This window comes from Trachypithecus francoisi, unplaced genomic scaffold (assembly GCF_009764315.1).
Source record: "Trachypithecus francoisi isolate TF-2019V2 unplaced genomic scaffold, Tfra_2.0 Lachesis_group4, whole genome shotgun sequence".
NCBI classification, from domain to species: domain Eukaryota; kingdom Metazoa; phylum Chordata; class Mammalia; order Primates; family Cercopithecidae; genus Trachypithecus; species Trachypithecus francoisi.
In genome coordinates, this window is record NW_022681469.1 from 31,282,068 (window position 1) to 31,302,725 (window position 20,658).

General features: G+C 47.9%; 1 protein-coding gene across 2 annotated transcripts; it reads left to right on the forward strand.

Annotated features, from left to right (window-relative positions):
• The first annotated feature begins 7,031 nt into the window (after nt 1-7,031).
• Nucleotides 7,032-11,931, forward strand: PAX4 (paired box 4). 2 transcript variants are annotated; one of them, XM_033194989.1, is made up of 10 exons: nt 7,032-7,044; nt 7,427-7,557; nt 7,862-8,077; nt 8,396-8,471; nt 9,075-9,200; nt 9,425-9,507; nt 9,864-9,933; nt 10,744-10,799; nt 11,066-11,207; nt 11,757-11,931. In XM_033194989.1, exons 1-10 carry the CDS (start codon nt 7,032-7,034, stop codon nt 11,894-11,896), a joined length of 1,053 nt encoding a protein of 350 aa, XP_033050880.1. In that variant the 3' UTR covers nt 11,897-11,931. The 2 variants fall into 2 exon arrangements, with proteins under 2 accessions (XP_033050880.1, XP_033050882.1); XM_033194991.1 differs by lacking the exons at nt 7,032-7,044; nt 11,757-11,931 and adding an exon at nt 11,536-11,705 and having other exon boundaries at nt 7,411-7,557.
• Nucleotides 11,932-20,658: the final 8,727 nt, after the last annotated feature.

Below are 20,658 nucleotides of genomic sequence, written 5' to 3' on the forward strand. Positions count from 1 at the left end.
CCTCCCAAAGTGCTGGAGATTACAGGCTTGAGCCACCACGCCCGGCCTATTTTTCTATATGGCTTGTGTTAAGAATTCAGATGCCACAATAATATATACTGGAACTGGGCAATTAAGTAAATAGATGGTGGATTATCGGAGCCAGATTTCTCACTGTTGGTGTGGGAGCTTACAGATAAGCAGGGTGGAAACCAGAATGATCCATGTAATAATGGATTAGAGTTGGAGACATCAGTATGAACTCATATTTAGTTTAATTTAGATACAGGTGGTGACATATAAAAATGTTAAAGATATGTGTATATATGTGGGTCAGTATACACACATATATTTCTTTGCTCTGTCAGCCAAGAGAACAGAAAAGCACTAACACCCCAGTAGCAACAAGCATACCTAGGGTCCAGATCTTGGTTTCTCATACCATTCTTCAATAAAAGGAACCAGGACTCCTTGGAGAAATGGTTGATTCTAAGGCTGGGGCAGGGAATATACAAGATAACCTGAAGCATCTTGCAGTTGCAGAGAGTAAAGAAGTGCAAAAAAAAAAAAAAAAAAAAAAAAATCCCCAAAAGACACCAAACTCAAGAAACAAACAAAAAATTCAAACCCTACCATAATGGGGGCATGCCAAAGGACACAGGAGTCAACTGAAAGGGTTCCCAATAGTCAAACCTGGCATAATTTGATCAACAAAATAAAGTAATATATTGTATTATAACACCCCAAAATAAAACATAGTTCTTTAGAATAAAATAAGTCCGTATTGATATAAATAAATGAGAGAAAAAAAGGGAAATCTCCCCAGTAGAAGAAATCCAAATGATTTAGGCAGACACTCCACTGTTCAAGTAAGTGCAGCATAACTCCTCACTCCTTAAGTGTGAGCTGTGCACAATGACTTCCTTCAGAAAAGTACCATTAGGAAAGGGGGGCATAGTAAGGTTAGTGGACAGATCTGAAAAACACTACCTTAGCCAGGTGCTCAAGGTCACCATCAACAGTGATAGATATACCATGTTGACAATATGTACCCTTAACATGATGTGATGACTCAGGAGTTGACCCCAAAGCCCCAGGTATGATGTGATGAAAATGGTACTTTACCTCTTCAATCTTCTTCTCCCAAATCCATAACCCCAGCCTAATCATGAGAAAAGCACAGATCCCCGTTGAGGGACATTCCACAAAATACCTGACTCCTCAAAACTGCCCAAGTCATCAAAAACAAGCAAAGTCTGAGACACTGTCACAGCCAAGAGGAGCCTCAGACATGACGGTTAATGGAAAGCATACTCCTGGATGGGATCCTGGAATAGAAAAAGAACATTTGGGTAAAACAGAAAATCTGAAGATAGAATGGGCTTTAGGTAATAATAACATATTTACCATTAGTTTATTAATTATAATAAACGTACCATACCAATGTAAGACGCTAATAATAAAGGGAATCCGGTGTGGGGCATATGGGAACTGTCTGTACTATCTTTGAAGTGTCTCTGTAAATCTAAAACTGTCCTAAAAAATAAGATTCATTGAAGTAATGTTTACTTAAAAACAAACATACTAGAGTCAAACCATAGAGGTCTTAAAAAAAAAAAAAAGAAAAAGAAAAAAGAAAGAAAATGAAAGAAGAACAAACTGCAGCTGCCTCCCCAGATCTTCCACCCCATGCAAAGTGGGGCACAGTGGAGTGAGGAAAGCATCTGGGAGCAGAGCTGGCAGATCTCACGGAACAGACGAACTTCAGGTTTCCAGTTTCCAGTTATCAGCGTGAGTGTGAACACTGCAGCCCTGAAGCAGCACCTTCCCTACACTGGCAGGGTTGATGCACAGGCCGATCCGAGGAGGAACTCTCCAAGGGCGGTCAGAGGTGCACGGTGGCTGCAGGTCCTGGTGGCTCTGGGCTGGGCTCTGCACAGCCTGCCCTTCACTTCCCCACAGACTTCCTGCCGGCCTCCTTAGGCCCTAGGCTCCAGCCCCTGAACAACCTAGCTCTGTTTGGAGTTAGTCTGGGGAAGTGCAGATTCAACATCCCGCCTCATCTACCCTAGTCCTGAGAGAAATATGAGGCAAGATTGAGCTCAGAGTTTAGAGGCTCATGGTGAAAAAGAGGTGAAAAGGGAGGGCTGTTCTGTGCCCCCAGTTCAAAGTCACTGTTGGGAGGGTGTGCGCCTTCCTCCCTCCCTGGGGCGTTCCGAGGGAGGGATCCGGGTGCCAGCCTCCCAGAAGCTGAGCAGGAGACTGCAGGGATTTGCGGGGAGGGAGTTTTGGTGTCAGAGCAGAGGCTGGGCTGGGAGAGTAGGGTAACTGCATAAAGCTTTACGGGGGTGGCGCGACTTTAGTGTGAGGGTCTGAAGTTCAGAATTTTCAGGGAACTCGAAGAGCCCCGGTGTTTTTGTAGCAAGGAAATCACTTTAACTTTAAGGTGGGAGGCACAGGCCGCCAGAGAGCTGTTTTGGACAGGTGGCGCGTGCGCTCTGGAAAGCTGAGGGCTGGCAGGAGACCGGGCTTTGCGGATGCAGAGAAGAAGGGGCCCAGGATCCCACAGCCTACGAAAATGCACCATAGGGAGGGGTGGAAACAGCCTAGAGCTGGTGTTACCTCCCACAGCAGGTGCCTAGAGCCCAAGACAAGGTGTCAGACCAACGACAACGGGTCTCTGCGCTGGCCGCGCCCAGTCCTCTCCAGCTTTACGCACGGGCTTGACTCGCCCTCTGGTCCCTTGAGGAAGGCAGGGGAACTCCAGCCGCCTCTCCTGAGGACAGGACTTTCCCTACAGACACGGGACTTTCTATCAGGGACTCCTAAGGGCAGAAGAAGCCAGCGATCAGGGCTCTACATCAGGGCGAGGGAAAGGCTGGAATGGCCATGGCTGGCCCCGGAGAGGGGCGCACAGCCTGTTGGCGGGTGGCAAGACCTTTGAGTTAATGTATAATTGTGAGCAGATGGCGGGGGCTGGCGGCAGCCTGGGGCCTGGGCCCAGCTAATGAGGGACAATTAGCCCCAAACCCGGTGGGGGTGGTTGAGAGAGTCAGACAGTGAAGGCAGATATTTGCTCCTCAAACAGTCTAGCGCGCTGGGCAGAGGGCTGAGTGGCAGAGCCTTTGGGCTCGCTAGGCCCCCCTGCCAGGGCCCTTTACCACTTTTCCCTCCCCCATCACCTCTGGGTCGAAAGCCTCTGTTTGTTCAGACCCAAGAGCGCGTCATAAAGGCGGAGGGAGAGGGTAGTTTATGGGGTAAATCGCTGCCACCACCATCTGCCAGGGCTTGTCCTTGCTCCCCCTGATCCCCCTATCTCCACCCTCATGCAGCTGTCTATAGGAATAGCTGGTCAGGACATGAGCCTTGAGCCCCTAGATGCAGGGGCAGATCTAGGGGGGAGGGATGAGGCAGGAATGGGGGAGTAAGAGCAGGGCTACCACAGGTCTTCCTGGGGACCTCTTCCCACCCAGGCATGGCTAAGTAGAGTGACCAGCAGTCCCCAGCTGCCCAGGAATGGAATGGACTGTAAGGACACTTGGGCAAATGCTGTCCTGCCCGAGGTCCTGAAATCACCCTCTGCAGTCTCCCCTGTACCCCAAGACCAGCCTGAGGATGTCGGAGGAGGGTGGAAGAGGAAGAGAGTATGTGTCAGGGTAAAGTGGAAAACTCACTTATGAGATATTTGGCCTTTGAGAGCAAGAGTTCCCAACCTTAGGATCAAGCTGAATGCCCAACAACCACTTTCACCCCTAGAACTTCAAAACATTTACCCATGAAATAAGTCTTCCATTCTCTGATTTCTGGGTCTAGTCCTATTGCCCTACACCCTGCTTACTTCCAGTCTGACTTTTGCAATGGCTTCACAGACTCTGAGGTGTGGAATGGACCCAAAGACCATCTGCCCAAGACCCTGATAACTGGCAACAAAACTTCCATGCACTGGAGGATGTGTTTCACTTCCAGCATCCCACTCCACAGGCACCACCTGCCCAGCTACCGATGCCTCTTGCCTCGCCAATGACCCAGATAACCTGTGGTGTCTTTTGTGGAAACAGCAGTGCCATTACTAACTTAGAGTGTAAAAGCATCAAATCCCTAACAGAATGGAGTCTGAGAACATCTAAAGATGAAATAAGGAAAATCCTGCTGCAAGCCTCCTTATAAACACCCATATGTATCTCTGACTATCCTGAGTCTCATTTCCACCACCACTACCATTGTCAGTGTTCTGAAGTCCAGGATCCTCCCATTTCCAGGCAAGAATTCACCCTTGGTGTCACCTCAGTCAAGGAGTCAATTGGAGAATTGGTGAGGATACTCTCTGGGGACAGCTGGCGCTAAGTGACACACACTCTTCTCCATTCACTCTCATTATCTAAGAGTGCTAGGAGCCAACTCAGTCAGTATTTAGGCAACAGTCTGTATACTCATTTATCTTTTATAACAACACACATAACTCAGGAGTTGGACCCAAAGTCCAGGCATGTGCATTCTGGCTGGGAAGGTGTGTTGGTGTTTTGGGAAGGCATCTTTTGTTTCTGTGCATTCAAAGCCTTAAGGACACAACCTGAAGTTCCCCATCTCCCATGCTCAGCATACCCTTCAGGAGTGCTGGTGCTTGTGTGGGTGCACTTTTGCCTGCATGAGAATGGCTCTGTCCCTGCTGCAGGGTGGTAGGTGGACACAAAGTGGGCTCTGAGGATTCCCCATGGAAGGACACAGTGGGTCATTGGCTATGGTTTGCCCTGCCTCAGGGCTGGTGTCAGTCAGCCCATGCACACCTCCCTCCTCCTCTCTCCTCTGCTCATGGCCTGTGACATCATTGGCTACTCCCAGAAGGCTGCCCTCTGCTCTTGAGCACAGGCTTTCTGTAGCTCTGGACCCCCTGGCAGGACTGAAACAGGAGCAGAGTGGAGGCTGTGACCAAGACCAGACCATCACCACCCCTGAAGCCTGCAGGGGTCTCAGAAGCTGAGACTCCCACTGAAGCTCCCACCTCATTTCCTCCACACAGGTAGCTCACCTGCAGGCTCATTGTCTGCCCTGCCTCTTATACTATCTCCATGCCTCTGTGTGGCCAAACCCAACTTCTCTCCCACTCTGTCTTTGTGGCTACCACCCTCCTGCCCCTTCCACCCGCTTTCCTGTTTTTCCATCTTGCAAGCACCAGTTATTTTTTCAGACATGTTAGTATGAATGTTGGGAATGTGTGGTGTGGCTATTGGGAATGGGGTTTCTGTTTGTGAGTTGGGGCATAATGATTTAGGTTTGGAGATTATTTAGGTTTGGGTACTGAACCTGCATCCCTACTGCTCCTTTGAATTCTGGTCATGTAGGAGAACTGAGTCCTATCAAGGATTTAGGGTTTGGCTGATATTTTGAGCTCCTTCATCCTGTCTTGCCACAGCCCTTTACAGTCCCTGCTTGACTCACCTCTCTCCATTGTTTTTGTGGCAATTGCACAAACATGAAGTAGGGGCGGGAGCAGAGAAAGAGAGCCCAGGATTAGGAGCCAGAAATTGTAGCCTCTGATGAGGAACTGACTTCTGAACCTTGAGTTGTATTCTCTGGACAGCCCCTGACTTGTGGGAATGCCAATCTGTGCCTCAGTTTTCTCTTTGGAAAACCTCTGCCTTACTTCCCAACTTTTTGGAAAGATGAGAATTTGAAGGGGTCTGTACCTCTACCTACCTAGAAACAGGTGAGTAAAAGCCAATTTAGCTACTGAACTTAATAAGTAGACTCTGGATTCCAAACTCCTTGTAATTCTTTGTTTCACCGGAGCTAGTCTCCTTTCTCCAGTTGCTCTGTAATCTGTTGGAGAGCAAAGACTTTACACTTTTCTGTTTACTGCCTTCATCCTGAACAACCAGCAATGTGCTCATGCTTAATATCTTATTCAGCATATACCTGCAGATGAATTAACTGAGCTCAGATGGCACACTTATTACAAGAAAGTTCTATGCATAAGTTGTTCCTTGGGGTGACCTCCAACACTACCAGGGTTCCAGGCATGAAAGGAGGCATCTTCAACTCCCATTAATTACTGATGAAAGTAGAAGAGGTATGGTGGCCTGTGGGACCTGTGTCCCTTGCTGCTAAGAAACTCTCTTGGGCTCATGACGGTTTCTGTATTCGTCAGCAGATAGTCCTGTCCTGCTTCCCATTCCCTTCAATATGTCTTTGATAAATGTTAGTTGAATGAATGAGTGTCTGATACCATAAAGGTGGTCTCTGAAATTGAAGCTTCACTTTGAGATCTAGAACTCTTCAGAGTTAACAGGAATGAATAGTCTCAGCAGGTTAGAGATGCTAAGAGACGTGTCTCCTAGGAGAAGCCGGCTCTTCAGACGTGTTCATCTCTATGCCCAGTGTGTAGGACGAGAGCCTCAATGCCTTGGGGGGGTAGAGCTGAGTCCCAGTTTCTTCAGAGCTTCCTGGAGAGTATAAAAAAACAGGAGCAAGTCTTTCTGAAGTGCAGCATTTGGCTGGGCGTTTTGGAGAGCCCAACTGAGGACTGCATAATAGTGAAGGTGGACCCCTGAACTTGAGGACCCCAGAATCTCTGGCTCAGGTGTGTCATCCAGGGCTGAAAAACTTAGGAGCAGTTGGAGACAACAGCTGTCCATTTGGAAAGGGGAAAGCTTGAGCATTTGAAAGCATCATCCCTTTCTACCTCCCCAACCTTTTGTAATGAATGTGTGGGAAATGGGAACCCTCTCAATCCTCCCAGCCCCTTATCAGGACTTCAAGAAAGATCCAGTCCTCAGCCAACCTGCAGTGTTTTAGTTTTTATCACACAAAGGTTTAGATTAAAGGAATTAGAATTTTCTAATTTTAGCCAACTCACTGGCAAATTTTAGAAACCCGACCCTCTATCACAAAACACTACCTCCCAGGACCATTTCAAGCAAAAGACCTCACCCAAATAACCCCCCCCCCGTTATTGCAGAGAGCCCCCAAGCTGAAAAAGGAGCTCCTAGAAGGAACTTCCCTTCCAAGGCTACTCTGCTGGAGTCTCATCCTTCTGAGGAGGGTTAGCCTGGAGCATGCAGCAGGACGGTGAGGAGCCTAGGGGAAGTGGGAAGACAAGGAGGACTACAGAGACAGGGGAAGACCTCAGGGCTTTGCTTCCATCAACTGTTTCATCTGCCGTTGGCCAATGTTCTGGAGAAGTTTTTTCCAGCCCCTCACTTCCTGCCCTGTCCTGCTTCCCTTAGATCAGGAGAGTCAGAGGGTATGGGCAAGGAACAAAGACTCACCCACAAGCCAGCTCTCAAAGAAAGTGGCTTGCGTTGACAGCCTGGGGGCAGCAAGGATGCAGTCTCCCAGGAGAGGATGCACTCAGTGTTGGGAAGCCAGGCTGGAGGGGCCTGAGTGACCCTCTCCATATGTGGGCAGGGCAGTGGGAGGTGGTATGTGGATACCTCTCTCTCATGCCCAGGGATCAGCAGCATGAACCAGCTTGGGGGGCTCTTTGTGAATGGCCGGCCCCTGCCTCTGGATACCCGGCAGCAGATTGTGCGGCTAGCAGTCAGTGGAATGCGGCCCTGTGACATCTCACGGAGCCTTAAGGTAATGGGCCAGCATCTTTACCCAGTGATGGGGACAGGAAGCAGGGAGAAAGGGCTCCTCTGAAGGCAAGAGCCTGGGCTGTTGCAGGCTCTGAGGGCTTTTGGGACTTGGGTCACTTCCTGGGAGACCCTCTTGGAGGTTGAAAAGGGGAGCTTCAGACCCTCAAAGGTGAGGCTGGACTCCCAACTCCATGGCCTGGTCCAGTAAGTCTTGGCTTTGTCTTGTAGCCTCCTCCTGTCCCAGGGACACTCTCCCTCCTTCTGCCCATTGTGCCTCACCTGTCCCTGCTTCTCACCTGACTCAGGTATCTAACGGCTGTGTGAGCAAGATCCTAGGGCGTTATTACCGCACGGGTGTCTTGGAGCCCAAGGGCATTGGGGGAAGCAAGCCACGGCTGGCTACACCCCCTGTGGTGGCTCGAATTGCCCAGCTGAAGGGTGAGTGTCCAGCTCTCTTTGCCTGGGAAATCCAACGCCAGCTTTGTGCTGAAGGGCTTTGCACCCAGGACAAGACTCCCAGTGTAAGTACCCTTCCCTTCCAACACTGGGGCTGGAAAACAGGCTTTCTGGGGAGACAAATAGCCTTTCTTATCTGGCAATGTGGGCATCCCAGGCTGGTGACAGGGCTCCTGGGCTCTTCTCACCCATAAGTTTTTCTTTTGAAAAGTGGTGGTAATAAGAGAATTGGGGAGGAGAAAGCACAGAGAGAGAGAGGAGGCTGCCCTTGGAACAATGTGTGGGTGGAGACAGACAGGAAAAAGGATATTAAGGGGAATGTTCTCAGGGTATAGCTCTGGGTCTGAGCACCATCTCTCCACTCAACACCCCGACACTCCTAGGTCTCCTCCATCAACCGAGTCCTGCGGGCACTACAGGAGGACCAGGGACTACTGTGGACACAGCTCAGGTCACCAGGTGGGTCTTGGAGTTGTCTCCAGGGCTAATCAGAGCCAAATCTCCAACATTTTATAGTTCTCAAAGCCTTTTCTCATTCTTTCTTGGATCATCTTCACAACAACCCAATAAGGAGGACCAGGCAGTGAGTCTTATTCTCTCCTAGCAGAAGAAAATTGACATCCAGAAAAGTGAAGTGACTTACCCAAGGTTACCAGCTGGTTGATGGCAGGCCCTGGAACAGAACCCAGGTCCCCCAGCCCCTGGATTCACAGGATCTATTGAAGAAGAGGCAGGACTGAGTCTCATACCCTCCCTCTGCTCTGTGCATAGCTTCTTAGAGCATCATTCATGTTCTTTGGGACCACACACACCTGGACCAAGCCTGCTGCTGGTCCCTCCAAAGCCCCGCACGTTAAGCATGCACCCCACCATGGTATTGAGAACCCTTTCCACCAAGTGACCCTGCAGTGACCTCTAAGTAACTGTGAATGCCCCACCAGCTTGGCTTTGCTCTTCTACCCATGGTGAGACACCCAGCTGCAGCCCCAGGGACTTAAGGACCCCATCTGACCAGAGGAATCACCATCACAAACCACCACAGACTGTTGTCTTCCTTTTCAGCTGTTTTGGCTCCAGCTTTCCTCACTCCCCACAGTGGCTCTGAGACTCCCCGGGGTCCCCACCCAGGGACCGGCCACCGGAATCGGACTATCTTCTCCCCAAGCCAAGCAGAGGCACTGGAGAAAGGTGCTGGGCTGGGGCAGATGGAGGGTCAGAGAGTCATCATTGTGACACAGGGACAGTGGCCCTGAGTCCTGTGGGCAAAGGCTGAGAGGTACAGGCTGCGAGTGGCCCTGCCTTGAGGAGGAAGGTAGTATGGGGTTGTAGCAGGTGGGGAGTGTTGCCTGAGGGGGGACCCATGTCTTGCTCCTCTCCCGGTGCTCTTACTTTGTGAGCCTCAATCTCCACAGAGTTCCAGCGTGGGCAGTATCCTGATTCAGTGGCCCGTGGAAGGCTGGCTGCTGCCACCTCTCTGCCTGAGGACACTGTGAGGGTGAGTGAGCTCTGCAACACTGTGCACAAACCACAAGGAAGAAGAGTCTGTGCTGGCCAGGGCTTTGGGTTCCAATGAGGTGGAGAGGGGAGGTGAGAAGGTGGAAACAAACTTGTTTGGAGCAACAGAGACGAGACCCTCCTTGTTCACCTTCTGCTGATTGCTCTCCTCTCTTCCCCAACCCAAACCTTTGAGTTGAGGAAGGGGCCAGAGAACAAAAGCTAGAGCATGGAGGGAGGATGTCAGGCCCAAGGAAGGGCCAACATTCTGAGTTCAGGCTAGGAACATGTGGTGAGATCAGCAGGTGACAGGCAGCATAAAGTATAGCCAGCTGCATTGTCCCTGTCCTCGCTCAGGTCTGGTTTTCCAACAGAAGAGCCAAATGGCGCCGGCAAGAGAAGCTCAAGTGGGAAATGCAACTGCCAGGTGATTTCTCTGCACCATCATCCATCTGCCTGCTCATTCATCCATCATCCATCCATCCATCCATCCATCCATCCATCCCCCATTCATCCATCCATTTATCCATCCACCCATGTATCCATCCATCCATCCATCCATCCATCCATCCATCTATCCATACATCCATTCATCCATGCATCATCCATCCAACCATCCACCCAGGTACCCATTTATCCACCCATCTATCCATGCATCCATACCTCCATCCATCCATCCATCCATCCATCCATTTATCCATCCACCATCCATCCATCCATCCAACCAGCCAACCAGTCACCCACCCACCTGCTCACCCACATATCTACCTATCCATTTATCCATCCATCAATCCACCCCATTCATCCATGCGTCTCCCCATGCATCCATCCATGCATCTCCCCATGCATTCATCCATCCACCCACCCATGCATCCATGCATCCATCCATTCATCTTTCCATTAATCTATGTATCCATCCACCCATCCATCCAATATTTACTCAGCATCTCCCAAGTGCCAGACCCTGTGCCAGATGCTGGGCACACACAGTTCCCGTTCTTAAGGCTGCACTGTCCCCAGTACCATCACTGGAATTTAATCCTTCTTCTCCAGTTTCCCAAGGACCTGTCTCGGGGAAGAGGACAGTTTTGGGTTAAAATATCCATCTCCTCCCACCCCTTCTAGAAGTGGTTGTTTCCTGGAACCTCCTTGCATCCAACCTTCCTGCCTCTCACCACACTCCTCCCATCCCCGGCCCCAATTCCTCCTTCTGAGTGGATTCACTCTCATTTTATAGGTGCTTCCCAGGGGCTGACTGTACCAAGAGTTGCCCCAGGAATCATCTCTGCACAGGTACTCGGGAGGAGAGGGGAGTCTGTGCCGTGGGAAGACTGAAGGGCTCACGGGCTCTCCCATTTCTGGCCTGAGTCAGGATCTCTGGCTCTCTAGGGCCCCACAGAGTCCATGTTGAGAAAGTACTATCCCCAAAGTCTACTATGTTAACGGTGCCCTCTGCAGTTGTGCAGGATACAACCTGGGTGGCAGGCAGCTCTGGGGTCCCAGCGTTCTCTACTGGAGGCATCACTGGAAGCTAAGGTTCTTCTCTTGTTTTTTTTCAGCAGTCCCCTGGCAGCGTGCCCACAGCAGCCCTGCCTGCCCTGGAACCCCTGGGTCCTTCCTGCTATCAGCTGTGCTGGGCAACAGCACCAGACAGGTGTCTGAGTGACACCCCACCTAAAGCCTGTCTCAAGCCCTGCTGGGGTAAGAATTCAGGCCAGGCCTCAGTCCTGCAGGATGTGGGGGAGGGCTGACTGATCCAGCCTCCAGGAGAGCGTGGATCTCCATTGGGGGTCATCAAAGGAACCTCAATACAGCTTTCCGCATTCTATGCATGGTCCACAAAGTTAGGGAGACTAGTAATCCCTGAGTCTATGGTATCACTGACAGCCATAGCAGGTAAGGGTGTGAGATTGGGATTCAAGTGTGTATATGCAGGGTGGGAAACTGATGTCTCAGTCTCTCTCCCATAGTGACTTTGAGAGGTGGGATGGGAACAATAACCCCAAGCTCTCTCTATTTGTCCCCACAGGCCACTTGCCCCCGCAGCCGAATTCCCTGGACTCAGGACTGCTTTGCCTTCCTTGCCCTTCCTCCCACTGTCCCCTGGCCAGTCTTAGTGGCTGTGAGGCCCTGCTCTGGCCTGGCTGCCCACTACTCTATGGCTTGGAATGAGGCAGGAGTGGGAAGGAGATGGCATAGGGAGGATCTAATACCATCCTGCCCATTGTCCTTACCATCTTTCCCATATAGACTGTGGCTCCTTCCTCCTTCCTGTGATTGCTCCCTCCTGTGTGGACCTTGCCTGGCCCTGCCTCGATGCCTCTCCGGCACATTACCTGATTGGAGGGGCTGGTGAAGCAATACCCACCCACTTCTCACACTGGCCTTAAGAGGCCTCCACTCAGCAGTAATAAAAGCAGTTTTTATTAGCAGTAGTTCTGTTGTCCATCATGTTTTCCCTATGAGCACCCCTATGCCCACTCTAATATTTAACAATTATAGACAGTTTGCCCTATCATTTATTTACATCTATGTATCTTACCCTCTAATCTATGCATGTATGTATGTATGTGTGTAGGCTATATATGTATCTAAACAATGTATTTGTCAATGCATCAATTTATCTACTCTATGTATTATGTATGTATCTTTATGTGTATTATGTATGTATCTATCTTGGTGTTTGGGGGCTCATATGTCTACATGTATGCACATGTGTGTGTGTGTGCACACACACACTGATATTATATCATGGCATTTTATTCCTAAATCTTCCAGCATGCATCCCCAAAAAACAAGAAACTTGTCTTACATAATCACAATATTATATCCACATCTAAGAAAGTTTACTGTAACTCCTTAATCTAAGAAAGTAGACATTCATTCCCTAATTGCATATGTATTTTTGTCATAGCAGCAAGCAGAGTGAAATGCCATTTTTCATATTTTGCTTTCCATTTATATGTGCTTTATTTATACATGCTCCAGGGGCATGTTTGCTTCGTTCTTTGGGCAGTGAGTTCTAAATCTTCTCAATTCTGTCCCTTCAAATAAAGGTCTAGGCCCTTCCTGAGAAGTCTCAGGATGTGGAGAAACGGAGGAATATGGGGGAAAGGAGGTGAAGAATGGGATATTTGAAAGGAGGATAGGCTTATCCTTCCAAATTCTTTCCCTTTTGAAAAGCAGGGAATGGATAATGATGGTGCAATGCTGGTGGGGGTTGGGGGGTGTTGTTTACTCCTATCTGGGATAGGTACTGATCCAGAAGATGTCATTCAAGAGGCCTCTTCATTATCAAATACCGTGCTGTGCTGAGCTGTGCTGTTCTGAGCTGTGCTGTTAAATAAGTAGCCACCAACCACATGGGGCTATTTAAATGTAATTCACATTAAAAAAAAGAAGAAGAAGAAGAACAATGCAGTTCTTCACTCACACTAGCCACATTTCAAATGCCCAGTAGTTACATGTGGCTCGTAAGGACTATAGAGCATTTCAGTCATTGCAGAAAGTTCTATGGGACTGCACAGCTCTAGAATGAAATTTTGAGGGTAATAGAGCACATCCTGCTCCTGCCTTGCCTTCTCTACTTTCCAGCTGGAGGTCCTGCTAGGCAGAACAGAAACAGATGAGGTTGACAATCTACACAGTGCAGTCTGAGAACAAGCATTCATTCACTTCAGCGACAGGACCGACATCGGTCACTGAAGGAGCTGTCTCAACTAAGGCCTCATGGTTGTGATGGTAGTGGCAGCCCATCTTGAGTCACTGCTGTGAAGATGCTGGCTTTAAAGGGGGAGGCACGGCTGGGGTTGTGCGCTTTGCAGGGACAGCGGGAACCCAGAACTGGCAGGAGCCATGCCCCCAACAAAGTTGGCAGGGTGGGAGCCCAGTGCTCCTGGACACAGCTGCAGCTGCCTAGCCGTGGCTCCAAACCCAGGCATCCCTGCATTCTCAGGGACCCAGGAAGCCCCTGCCCCACAGGCTCAGAAGTGTCTGCTCCCACTCCCCGACTTCTCCTTGCCGCCAGCGCCCACTCTGGTGTGGAGTAAATTTGTGGCTGCACCTGGGCGCTGTCACGACCTGGCTGGGTGTGTGCATGCTCTGGGTGGTACAGAGACACACCAGCCCCCCTACCACCTTGGCCCCCTCCAGACTTTGGGTGCCAACAAGTGCAGGAGAAAGGCCAGAGGGAGGGGACTGAGGGCATCTTGGTGTGGGCCTGCAGGCATCTCTTAGGACAAACAGCCTGGGTGCCATGGATAGCATGTTGATAGTGGGAGGCAGGCAGGTTCCTAGATGGAAAGGGGCAAGTCCCCAGTGAAACCCCACCTTTAAGCCAGGAATAGCCTGAAGCCTGGGGGCTAGGCTGCCAGTTCTGGGTGAAGTAGGAGGCCCAGAGTGAGGACTTCACTGATGACCCTTTGGCCAATTGGATGGTGCTCTTTCCAGACCTACCCATGGCCACCTATGGACCAGTCAGCACACACTCCTCTCTTCTGAGCCCATAAAAACCCCAAGACTCAGCCAGAGTCACACAGACATCGGGACTACCAGCTATGGGAAGGAGCTACCCATCTCAGGCATCCTCAACTATTTGGAATGACCTGCCGGCAGAAAGGAGCTAACTACTTCCTGTTCTGGAAAGGAGCTGTTCTGTTGCTCAGAGAAGCTCCTCTCTACCTTGCTTACCCTCCAGTTGGCCACATACCTCATTCTTCCTGGACATGGGACAAAAAACTCCACATCCACCAAATGGTGGGACTGAAAGAGCTGTAACACAGACAGAACTGAAACACCCACACACACACTCTCACCATGTTGTGGGTGATGAGAAAGAGAGAAGAGCTGTGGCCCTTCATGGACTCCAGACCTAGGGGCTCCCCAAGCCAGGGCTCTGATACCCTCTTTGGGGCCCTGCAGTTCCTGGCATCTCCAAGCCGCCAGGCACCACTGCATTCTCCAGCACCTCCAGTGGATGCTGCTTGTGGTCCTGCTGAAGCCTTGCACAGAGCCGGCATCTGTACCAGCACCTGGAGCTGCCTGCCCCTGACAGCTGGAATGTCTGACTGTGCACAGTGGCTACACCCCGCACTTATTCACACACCCCTCACTGCTCCACTCCTGGCTTGCTCTGGGCAGGTGTGGGATCCAGGACAGTAGCACAAGCTGAGTGCAGCCTGCCACGCCGAGTTTGTGGAATGAGCCCAGCAGCCTGAGCAAAACTCAGGCAAAGGCACCACCAGCCACAGAGGTTTCCAGCCAGAAAAGCAACACCTGAAGGATCCCATGACAGTTGGCCATGTGGGGAACAGGGCATAAGATTGTGTGTGTGTGTGTGTGTGTGTGCCCATGCACCTGAGTGTGTGCAGTATTCCCCCCTTTATCCATGGTTTTGCTTTTTGGGTTTCAGTTACTTGTGATTAACGGCAGTCTGAAGATATTAAATGGAAAATTCCAGAAATAAGCAACCCATTGATTTTAAGTTGCATGTCATTCTGAGTAGCTTGAGAAGTCTTGCGTCTCCATGTTGTCTATGCTACCTGCTCACTAGTCAGTAGCAGTCTTGATTATCAGATAATTGTCTTGGCATTGCAGTGCTTGTGTTCATGTAACCCTTATTTTACTTAATAATGTCCCCAAAGTGCAAGAGTAGTGATAGTGGCATTTGTGATAATCATTCTATTTTATTATCAGTTATTGTTTACTTCTTACTGTGCCTAATTTACAAATTAAACTTTACCCTAGGTGTGTATGTATAGGAAGAAAGAATATATGTATGATATGGTACTATCTGTGGTTTCAGGTATATGCTGGAAGTCTTAGAATACATCCCCTGCAGGTAGCTGGGGGGATTAGAATGCTGAGGGAGAGATTCGGCATTAAATGACCTCCAAGGTCCTATCTCTCTGAAATGTGTATCCCACTGCACATATGTGGATATTAAATTTCAAGGTTAATAGAGCACTATCTTTTTTTTTTTTTTTTGAAACAGGTTATTTCTCTGTTGCCCAGGCTGGAGTACAGTGGTACAACCTCGGTTCACTGCAGCAGCCTCAACCTCTGGGCTCAAGCAATCCTTCTGTCTCAGCCTCCCAAGTAGCTGGGAGTATAGGAGCACACCACCATGCCCAGCTAATTGTTTTGTTTTTAGTAGAGACAAAGCCTCCCTGTGTTGCCCAGGCTGGTCTTGAACTCCTGGGCTCTAGTGATCCTCCTGCCTTGGCCTCCCAAGGATTAAAGGCATGAGCCACTGCACCCAGCAAGTGGCCTATTCTTAATGCTTTCTAGGAAAGGAAATGCCCTGAACTCCAGTGTTCTACTTTTCACTTACCTCACCTATTACTGGACTGAAATTTTTAAAAAATTCTTTTATATCTCTTGAGGGGTGATATACTTATAAAAAATAAAGTCATTTTCCTCTATCCAAACTGAATCTCTCTCATGTTCCAGTTTCAGCCTTTTGTTGTCAACAGATTTAAAAATCAGACATTCATTATGGTATGGGGCAAATTTTCCAAAGTGGGGAATAGGCAGCACTGTTGGTATTTAAGAACACTTCAGGAGGCGTGTGTATGTTGATTCAAATAATATTGAGTCAGAAGTGAGAAAATTATTCCCTTTTCAACTCCCTTTCAATTCTGATTGTATCAAGGAGAAAGTTTCATTTTGGTCCTAGTCTTTGGTGTCACTTTAACAGTTGTTGGCCGGGTGCAGTGGCTCATACCTGTAATCCCAACACTTTGGGAGGCTGAAGCAGGCTGATCACTTGAGGTCAAGAATTTGAGACCAGCCTGGCCAACATGGTGAAACCCTATCTCTACTAAAAATACAAAAATTACCTGGGCATGGTGGCAGGAGCCTGTGGTCCCAGCTACTTGGGAGGCTGAGGCAGAAGAATTGCTTGAACCCGGGAGGCGAAGGTTGTAGTGAGCCCAGATCGTGCCACGGCACTCCAGCCTGGGCGGAGTCAAAAAAAAAAAAATAAAAAAGTTCTTCATCTCCTTTATTAGTAAAGGGTAAAGGGAAAAGGAACCTCAGGCTCTAAGCCTTGGGCAGGGAAGAAAAGTTTAACTAGGATTTGGTATCATCACTTTATTTTCATTATACAGGTGCACCTTCATTATTTTAGTGCACTTTGACTTTGCTTTAGTGCATTTCACAGATACTGCTTTTTATTTTTATTTTTTGTTAAACAAATTGAAGGTTTGAGGCAAGTCTGTTGGTACCGCTTTCCTAAGAGCATGTGCTCACTTTGTGTCTCCATGTCACATTTTGGTAATTTGGTAATTCTTGCAGTATTTCAAACTTTTTCATTGTTATCTGTTACGGTAATCTGTGATTAATGATCTTTGATGTTACTATTGTAATTGTTTTGGGGTGCCACAACTCACACCCATATAAAATGGTGAACTTGGCTGGGTTGGTAGTTCACGCCTGAAACCTAGTACTTTGGGAGGCCGAGGCAGGTGGATCACCTGAAGTCAGGAGTTTGAGACCAACCTGGCCAACATGGTGAAACCCCGTCTCTACTAAAAATACAAAAATTAGCTGGGTGTGTCGGCACGTGCCTATAATCCCAGCTACTTAGGAGGCTGAGGCAGGAGAATCCCTCGAACCCAGGAGGTGGAGGTTGCAGTGAGCTGAGATTGCACCACTGTACTCCAGTCTGGGTGACAGAGCGAGACTTTGCCTAAAATAAAATAAAATAAAATAAAAAAGTAAAATGGTGAGCTTAACTGATAAATGTGATGTGTGTTCTAACTGCTCCATGGACTGGTCCTTCCCACTTCTCCCTCCCTCTCCTCGGGCCTCCCTCACCCCTAAGACAACAATATTGAAATTAGGCCAATGAATAACCCCACAATTCCCTCTTAGTGTTCAAGAAAGGACAGCCACACTTCTCTCACTTTAAAGCAAAATCTACAAATGATGAAGCTTAGTGAGGAAGATCTGCTGAGAGCTGAGATAGGTGGAAAGCGAGGCCTCCTTTGCCAAACAGTTATTAGCAAATTGTGAATGCAAAAGAAAAGTTCTTGAAGGAAATTAAAAGGGCTACTCCAGTGAACACACAAATGATAAGAAAGTGAAATAGCGTTATTGCTGACAGGAGAAAGTTTTAGTGGCCTGGATAGATCAAACCAGCCACAACACTCTCTTAAGCCAAAGCCTAATCCAGAGGAAGGCCCTAAACTCTCTTCAATTCTATGAAGCTGAGAGAAGTGAGGAAGCTGCAGAACAAAAGTTTGAAGCTAACAGAGGTTGGCTCATGAGGCTTAAGGGAAGAAGCCATCTCCATAACATAAAAGTGCAAAGTGAAGCAGCAAATGTTGATATATTATAGAAGCTGCAGCAAGAGCCAGAAGATCCAGCTAAGATCACTGATGAAGGTGGCTAAATGAAACAACAGATTTCAATATAGATAAAACAGGCTTCTATTAGAGGATGCCATCTGAACTTTTACAACTACACAGAAGTCAATGCTTGTTTCAAAGTTTCAACAGACAGCTGTTGACTCTCTTGTGAGCGGCTACTGCAGCTGGTGACTTTAAGTGGAAGCCAGTGCTCATTTATCATTCCGAACATCCTAGGGCCCTGCAGAATAATGCTAAATCTACTCTGCCTGTGCTCTGTAAATAGAACAACAAAGCTTGGATGACAGCACATCTGTTCACAGTGTGGTTTATGGAATATTTTAAGCCAACTATTGAGACCTACTGCTCAGAAAAAAGTATTTATTTTAAAATATTACTGCTCATTGACAATGCCTTAACTGAGAGGTCACCCAAGAGCTCTGATGGCGATATACAAGGAGACTAATGTTGTTTTCGTGCCTGGTATCCTAACATCCATCCCGCAGCCTGCAGATCAAGGAGTAATTTTGACTTTCAAGTCTTATTATTTAAGAAATACACTTTATACGGTTATACCTGCCTTATATTAGTGATTCCTCTGATGGATCCAAGCAAAGTAAATTGAAAACCTTCTGAAATGGATTCACCACTCTAGATGCCCATTAAGAACATTCATGATTCATGGGAGAAGGTCAAAATATTAATAGTAACAGGAGTTTGGAAGAAGTTTATTCCAACCCTTATGGATGACTTTGAAGAAGCCAGCACTTCATTGGAGGAAATCACTGCAGATGTGGTGAAACAGCAAGAGAACTAGAATTAGAATTGAAGCCTGAAGATAAGACTGAATTGCTATAATCTTGTGATAAAACTTGAACCGGTAAGGAGTTGTTTCTTATGGATGAACAAAGAAAGTGTTTTTTTTTTTTTTTTGAGGCAGAGTCTCTTGCTCTGTCACCCAGGCTGGAGTGCAGTGGTGCGATCCCAGCTCACTGCAAGCTCCATCTTCTGCATTCACACCATTCTCCTGCCTCAGCCTCCCGGGTAGCTGGGACTACAGGCGCCCGCCACCATGCCTGGCTAATTTTTCATATTTTTAGTAGACACAGGGTTTCACCATGTTCGCCAGGATGGTCTGGATCTCCTGACCTCGTGATCCACCCACCTTGGCCTCCCAAAGTGTGAGGATTACAGGTGTGAGCCACCGCACCTGGCCAGAAAGTGGTTTCTTGAGATGGAATCTACTCCTGGTGAAGATGCTGTGAACATTGCTGAAACGACAATGGAAGATTTAGAACATTACATAAACTTAATTGATAAAACAGCAATAGGGTTTGAGAGGATTTATTCTGATTTTTAAAGAAGTTCTGCTGTGGGCCAAATGCTATCAAACAGCATCACATGCTACAGAGAAATCTTCCATGAAAGAAAGAATCAATCAATGCAGCAAACTTTATTGTCGTATTTTAAGAAATCACCACAACTACCCCAACCTTCAGCAACCATCACCTTGATCAGTCAGCAACCATCAACATAAAGGCAAGATCCTCCACTGGCAAAAAGATTATGACTCACTGAAGGTTCAAATGATCATTAGCCTTTTTTTTTTTTTTTGAGATGGAGTCTCGCTCTTTTGCCCAGGTTGGAGTGCAATGGCGCCATCTCAGCTCACTGCAACCTCTGCCTCCTGGGTTCAAGTGATTCTCTTGCCACAGCCTCCCAAGTAGCTGGGGTTACAGGCATCTGCCACCACACCCAGCTAATTTTTTGTAGTTTTAGTAGAGACGGGATTTCAACCATGTTGGCCAGGCTGGTTTTGAACTCCTGACCTTAAGGAGATCTGCCTGCCTAGGTCTCCCTAACGCCTAACGCTAGGATTACAGGCGTGAGCCACTGTGCCCAGACAATCACTAGCATTTTTTAGCAATAAAGTACTTTAAAATTAAGGTATGTACATTGTTTTTAAGACATAATGCTATTGCATACTTAATAGACTACAGTATAGTGTAAGCATAATTTATACATGTCTGGGGAAACCAAAAAATTTGTGTGACTTGTTTTATTGCCATATTTGCTTTATCACAGTGGTCTTGAACTGAACCCACAATATCTCTGAGGTATACTTGTGTTTATTTTTATACTCATTTTCCACTTAAGGTAAGTGATTCTAGTTTTCCATTTTATGATAGTGAAAAAATATTCCTTTCTAAAAAAAGTATTTGAGTCTATGTCAATAAGAACATTAATAGGGCAGATGGTAGGTAGATAAAGGCCAAAATCACAAAGACAGTGTAAGAATGACAGACATCTTGGAAATCCTGCTTTGATTGAAAGAATGGTGGACATTAGAGTTAGATTTGAGTCAGAAGTCTAGCTGTGTTGTGATTAGTCATGAGACCTTGGGCAAATAACTTTCGCTGTCTGTGAAAGTTAAGAAGTCTGCCGGGTGTGGTGGCTTATGCCTATAATCCCAGCACTTTGGGAGGCCGAGGCAGGTGGATCACCTGAGGTCAAGAGTTCGAGACCAGGTTGGCCAACATGACGAAACCCTATCTCTACTAAAAATACAACCAAGCAAAGTAGCTGGATGTGGTGGCAGGTGCCTGTAATCCCAGCTACTTGGGAGACTGAGACAGGAGAATTGCTGGAACCCGGGAGGCAGAGGTTGCAGTGGGCCAAGATCACGCCACTGCCACTGCACTCCAGCCTGGGCGACTGAGCAAGACTCTGTCTCAAAAAAAAAAAAAAAAAAAGATAAGAAGTGATGGAGGAAGTACCCACTTCACTGGAAAAAAGGTAAT

Coding starts and splice junctions, on each gene's coding strand:
- PAX4 (XM_033194989.1), top strand. Junction 8,078..8,395: donor CCCAGGACAAGACTCCCAGT/GTAAGTACCCTT, acceptor CGACACTCCTAG/GTCTCCTCCATCAACCGAGT. Junction 9,934..10,743: donor GTGGGAAATGCAACTGCCAG/GTGATTTCTCTG, acceptor CTCATTTTATAG/GTGCTTCCCAGGGGCTGACT.